General features: G+C 28.5%; 1 protein-coding gene across 1 annotated transcript; it reads left to right on the forward strand.

Moving 5' to 3' along the window:
* The first annotated feature begins 2849 nt into the window (after window positions 1–2849).
* Window positions 2850–6375, forward strand: LOC145050275 (homogentisate phytyltransferase 1, chloroplastic-like). The gene is made up of 11 exons (XM_078998552.1): window positions 2850–2937; window positions 3101–3393; window positions 3975–4058; window positions 4175–4333; window positions 4694–4783; window positions 4880–4981; window positions 5114–5209; window positions 5299–5370; window positions 5470–5565; window positions 6075–6179; window positions 6331–6375. Exons 1-11 carry the CDS (start codon window positions 2850–2852, stop codon window positions 6373–6375), a joined length of 1230 nt encoding a protein of 409 aa, XP_078854678.1.
* Window positions 6376–6716: the final 341 nt, after the last annotated feature.

Here is a 6716-nt window from a genome sequence, read left to right on the forward strand (position 1 = left end):
AGTTCGTATCAAACAAGACTTGTAATAATAGTTAATCAAATTTGTTAATTTAATTAACTCTTGTATGATTGGTCATCACAAATGCTCACATATTAGCTTACTTATTTTCTAATTAACCATAGGTTCATGTTCACTAATACTAGGCATACAATCTTGTTTGCACAAAACTATATGATTCAAGCAATTAAGAAGATGTTCATACAACTCAAAAAACTTGATTATTAATAGAAAATAATTATCATTAACACATAAAGATCTTTTAACAAGCTCAACAAGATAAATTAAACACGAATAAAACAATCAAAATAGTAATTAATCCATAAATGAAGGTTTCATTTAATCATAAACACAAAGCAAAGGGTTTTAATACCCAAATCAGAAAGTAATTGCATATAGAATCATAATGGAATGCTAAACATGTTCGTGTTAACAAAATACATGATTACCAACATGAATCTGCTCTCCAATCTTTCAGATCTTTGCTTTTTTCAGCTTAGCGGTATTCTGGCCGCCTTCTAGACCCTCAAGACGGCAATTATAAAGTTTTCTTGTCGTACAAGTCGAAGTAAATATCATAGATGATGAAAATGGTGGAATGATACGGGGTATTTATAGTTGAATAGAGATGGAATTAATATGTGTAAAACCCAAAAGCAGGTATGAATTTATCCCTTGAAGTCCTTGTTATTGGCCCTTGAAGTCCTTGAATAGAGATGAAATTAATAGTTGAATAGAGATGGAATTAATATGTGTAACACTCAATGATCCGAAAGTCATGAAATCCTGTCTGCATCTTCTAATCACCTCCCTAAGCGAGATCCCAACTCCAAGAGTCCATGAAATATCACAAAAATATGAAAGTGAAATAAATATCCCGAAAAAACATGTATAATATATGAGCTTAAGCCTAAATGCAATGTCATGGGTACGAAATAAAAGTGCAAAATCGGTGTATAAAAAGCACCTAACACAAAGACATATGTGGGAAAGTCGTCGATACTTCATACAAAATATTTTTCTCGTGAAATATTTTGGAAAGGTTTGTTACGATCGGTTTTCCAAACTAATTAATGAATCCCTAAGAAAAACTATGTCTTAGAAATTTGCTAGGAAAATTATATAAAGAACCCTGTCTTTTTTAGTAATGCATTGCAGATGGGGCAATGCACAAAATAAAATTATTCCAACGTGTTGGATTACTCCCAAACCCTAAGGCAAGAAAACATCATCCAAAAGTCCATGAGCAGAAAACACCACATAAACACGAGAAGAGTTTATGCTACAAATCCACTTGTCAGTTAAAAACATACTAGTATTATAACAAAGACTTAACTTTATTAACCGATCATATTTGACTCCCCCTCTAGCAAGTCTGCAAGAATCCTTATTTTTCTATAGAAAATATTTAAAAAGAAAATCAAAAAGTCATATATTTTCTTGACTGTATTAAAATTTCCTTAAATTTGAAGTAATGTAATGTTTATTGAAAATCAATATTATTTTACTATTATAATTAAATAATCAACTTAAATTATTTTTTTATTTTCTAATATAATAGTAGTCTAATAATAAATTTAAAAATAATTATGTCATCAAAATTTCAAAAATATGAGTTTTTAGATGACATTTTTAGTGCGCAGCCGTAATGAAATACAACGTATGTTATAATGTTAAAATAAAGTAATATAAAAAAATATTTAATATGTGTACATCTTCTCTAATAAATGAAGGTTTTTTTTGCCACTTGTCACTCTTACATTAATTTGGACACATGTCATTTTTTGGTATTTTTGAATAAATTTTTTACCCATTTGTCATTTTCTCCTTTTTTATCTTTTCTTAATTAACAATCAAATTTACACACCAATTACTAATTGCCTTAATTAAAAATAGTCAATAAATTACAGTATTAGTATTTATATATTGTATTTAATATGTTTCCTTTTAAATTCAAATTTTAAATTTCAAATCTAAAATTTCAAATTTAAATAAATTTTTGTTTAAACATTTATATATATATATATATATATATATATATATATATATATATATATATATATATATATATATATATATATATATATATATTTGTTTTACCAAACCTGTATAACATACGGGTCTCACAACTAGTATCTAATATATATAGACTTAGAATATACTTTTATTTATGTAAATTGTAATTTGTTTTAAATAGTTATCTACCCTAATAAATAAAAATCATTTTGCCATATGTCCTCTCATTCAATTTGCCACATGTCATTTTGTCATAATTTAGGGATATATTTATTTTCCACTTGTCATTTATTTCATTTTCTATTTCTAATATATTATTAATTAGTTTCCATAAATTAAAACCTACCATAATGATATTAATTTCAAATTTTAAATTTTAAATTTTAATTTCAAATAAATTTACAATTTAAACCTTTGTGTTTAACATTTTGTTATAATTAACCTGTTTAGTATACGGGTCTGATAACTAAACAATAATTTTAATTAATTTATTTTTTACATGTTTTTTTTCTCATAATTTTTATTTATTTCAAATTTCAAATTTAAATAAATTTCTCATTTAATCGTTTTTATTTAACATTTTGTTTTAATCAACCCGTATAATATACGGGTTTCACCACTAGTATACTAACAAAAAACAAAAACTTAACATATAGTATATCGAAACGACAAGAATGTAAATGTATAGCAAATAAAATGGTATAATTAAGAATTTTGAAGTTCTGATCGAGGGATAACTGTAGCAATTTATGGGCTGACATGCACGTACCCACTGCTATATATATAACAACAAAGGCTTTTGTACTTCTCATGATCTCTTATTATCTGTAAAAAATATGAAATCAATGCTTATTGGATCAGCTTTAAAGTCGTCATCATCTTCTTCTTTACGACCTCCATTTTTGGCGACTGCAGTTGCTTCTTGTAAGCATTTTTCCTCCTTAAATATAACGTTTTTACATATTATGCCATCATCTCTCATTTGACATGTGCTTTATTTATACATTGCTTAATAAGTTACAAAACATAAACCAATTAAAGGGGATAAGAAATTACCAACAACTATCGTTTTTCTATATTCATGTAGGTGATCATGAAAGAGTAAAAGTTTCAAGGATTCAAGTGAGGAAAACCACATTTGGGCATTCTAATAGCATATTTGGTAGAATGAATCATCAACAAAGTCGCAAACTTAACGATCCTGAAAGTGACAACAAGTATTTTACAGAAGTTCACAGACATCAAAGACAAATAACAAAAGTTCTTGCAGTTGATGCCTCTAAAGGTTTTGTTCTTCGTCCTCAAATCGATGGCAAATCACTTGGAGCTACATTGGAAGTTATTTACAGATATTCAAAAGTTTACACACTTCAAGGAACCGTATGATTTCTTATATACTAAAGTCAACCGTGCATTTAATTAATTGTATAAAGTTTAATATACCAAATCATTATTTTAATTTTCATACAACTTACTATTTAATTTCTATAATGCATCGAAACAATTGAACTAAAAATCCATTCAATATGAACTTTGCATCCTATGGTTTGTTTTAATCATTGAAAAACAACTAAGACATTACACCTCAACCATCACTCCATTCCATTAAATCATGCATGCATTATGGATGCTTACTACTCCACGCCTCCATGCGTGACTTCTCTTCTTGTCTCAAAACAAAACAATTTAAATATTTTTTTACTAAGAAGATATTTGTGGTTAACTTTTATGAACAAGTAAAGTAGCCGCCAAAGTTTCATGCATATATTTTTCCTGTTAAAAATAGTCTTCATTTTAGTTAATAATTTATTAGATATATTTTTCTTGTTTTCTGAATTATTCAATTTATTATTAGCAGTTATGTATGGACTTTGAAATTTGAATAATGTCTTCGGCAATTATTGAGGTCTGACCGAAAACTATTATGTGAATCTCATCGTTAATTTTCCTTGATCGAATAGGTATTGTCCATCGTCTCCATTTCTTTGCTTGCCATCCAGAAGCTTTCAGATTTTACTCCATTATTTTTCGTTGGGCTTTTGCAGGTAATTGGTTTCTTCCACCATAACAGTAATTTATATGAAAAATATAAACTTAAATCCGTTTTAAACAATAAAATTATAATTCATATAACCTCGCTTCAAAAATGATACATATTCAGGCAGTCATCGGTGGCGCTTTGGCCAACTTGTATGTTGCGAGCATAAATCAGTTATCAGATGTCGACATCGACAAAATTAACAAGCCACATTTGCCCTTGGCATCAGGCGAGCTTTCCATTGAAACGGGAACCCGACTCACCTTGTTGTATGCTATTTTGGTACGATTAACATGTTTTATATGGAATACTATATTCTCTCTATAAAATAGCACTACACACAAAAGAAATGAGTCTTTGAAGAGAGACGATATATTACCTGATATGGGACATATCATGAGAAAGAGTGATGATAATCATATTGGATATATTAGCTCTAATACCATGTTAGTTAGTATAAGATATTTGGAGAAATTTTTTATTTCTCCAAAAGAACCTAGTGAAAGCGTATAATTAAAGAAATATAAGAATCCGTGTCTAGAGACTGTGACACTAACATGTACAACAAATTAAAAATTATAGTGGAGTATTAAATCTTTGGCGTTTAATTACAATGGTGCAAATTAATTTGATGCTTATTAGGGTTTTTGCCTCGGATGGAGTATCAAATCTTGGCCGTTAAAGTTAGGTCTCTTCTTATGGTATGCTATCGGAACGGCCTATTCAGTTCACGTAAGTCTTTCTTTATTAATGCATTTCAAATACAATTTTAAATAACTTTTAATGTGAAATTATATCAATTTTGGGTATATATATTCATTCTTGTAGCTACCATTACTACGATGGAAGAGGGATCCGGCACTTGCTGCAATGAGCGTTTGGTCACTGCAAGGAGCGATCATTCCTATTTTGTTCAACCTCCATGCAAAGGTTAATTGATTATTTAAAGAATTTCATATATAAATCTGGACCTATATATACATGCATATTTATTTTATTTGACAAATTAAGTCATAGATTATCAAAGAATAATCTATTTAACATGATGATCAAACGTTACAGACATTGATACATGGAAGGTCACTCTTAGTTTCTAAGCATGTTATTTTTGTATCTGGAATCATGAGCATCTATGCAGTAGTTGCCGCACTATTTAAGGTACATCGCCTTTCTTACAATAAAATATCATAGAAATAGCATGCCTTTTATGACGTTGATATTGTATTTATATATAATGTGAATTTTAGGACATCCCTGACGTTGAGGGAGATAAGATAAATGGAGTTAACTCGTTAGCATCGAAAGTCGGGACTAAACCCGTAAGCTATAAACTATATATCTATCATAAGCTTTTGCTACTTTTTCAAAAGCGCTCATCAATTGAAATGAAATAACAAGTTGAATCAATATTTTTGCAGGTATTTTGGCTATGTATAGGGCTCCTTGAGATGGCATATGGTATGGCTATATTAATCGGGTTGTTATCAACCGGTTTTTGGACTCGATTGATGATGGTAATATATTCTATTATATATATTTTTAACGAAATTATGACTAGTTTTTGGGTTAACTGGTAGAATATGTGTCCACTTTAATTAGTGATTATAATTTCCAGAGTACTTGTTAGTTGTTACCCTTTTTGTTTTGTTTATTTGGATCCAAATGTGTTGGTTAATTTTTTTACTTTTGATCACACTTTTCTAGAGAAAATATACTCAATCTTGTCATGAAGTTTCTCATGAATTATATGTTCTTATAAATATAACTGATAATTTATATTTAAATTAACCAACTTGGTCTTCACTTTTCAAAAAAATTAAAAAGTTCCATCTGTTAGGCTAAAAAGATGAAGGATACAAATGTAATTTTGTATATATTTCTTACATCTTTGGTAATATTTGATATCCCCAGAGGGGAAAAAAAAAGAACTTACACCATCTATATATTTATATATTATTCATTTAAAAAACGGAGCTGATCACAAGCCTATGAAAACCTTACATCATCTAATTGTTCTGTACAGGTGATCGGTCATAGCATTCTTGGTTTTATACTTTGGAGAGAAGCAAACTTGGTTGATCTGAAAAACAATGAGGCCATTGAATCATTCTACTTGTTTATTTGGAAGGTAATATCAGTTGTAATATCTTTGAATTCAGTTTTTATCTTTTCTTACGAAATATAATATTTAATTTAATACAAAATTTGATAAAAGTATTTAGGATTGTAATATCCACGTTGTGGCATTTACACATCACGAGAATCAATCTTTTTTGCAGTTATATGGTGTGGAGTATTTGTTGGTGCCCTTTTTAAGATTTTGAGCATGGAGAAGCCTCAAGTGATGTGTGTTTCATCATGTAATTTTAGTACTCGATCGTTTTGTCACCAATATGTCCAAAAGTCAATTATTAAATCAAATTGTATTTTTCAATTTTGAGTTATGATTTCACTAATAAATAAAAGATATTGTCTTGATTAGTATAGCTCAAATTGTATCGTATAATAAACATAATTATAGTAATTAAACATAGAATATCTAATTCTTAAACATCTATAGTCAAGTACTATTTTGATCTTGGATTGAAGAAGTATGTTTAAATTAGTCTTAAACATCTATAGTCAAGTACTATTTTGATCTTGGATTGAAGAAGTATGTTTAAAT

The sequence above is a fragment of the Lactuca serriola genome, chromosome 5 (genome assembly GCF_051521515.1).
Source record: "Lactuca serriola cultivar US96UC23 chromosome 5, Lser_US96UC23_V15, whole genome shotgun sequence".
NCBI classification, from domain to species: domain Eukaryota; kingdom Viridiplantae; phylum Streptophyta; class Magnoliopsida; order Asterales; family Asteraceae; genus Lactuca; species Lactuca serriola.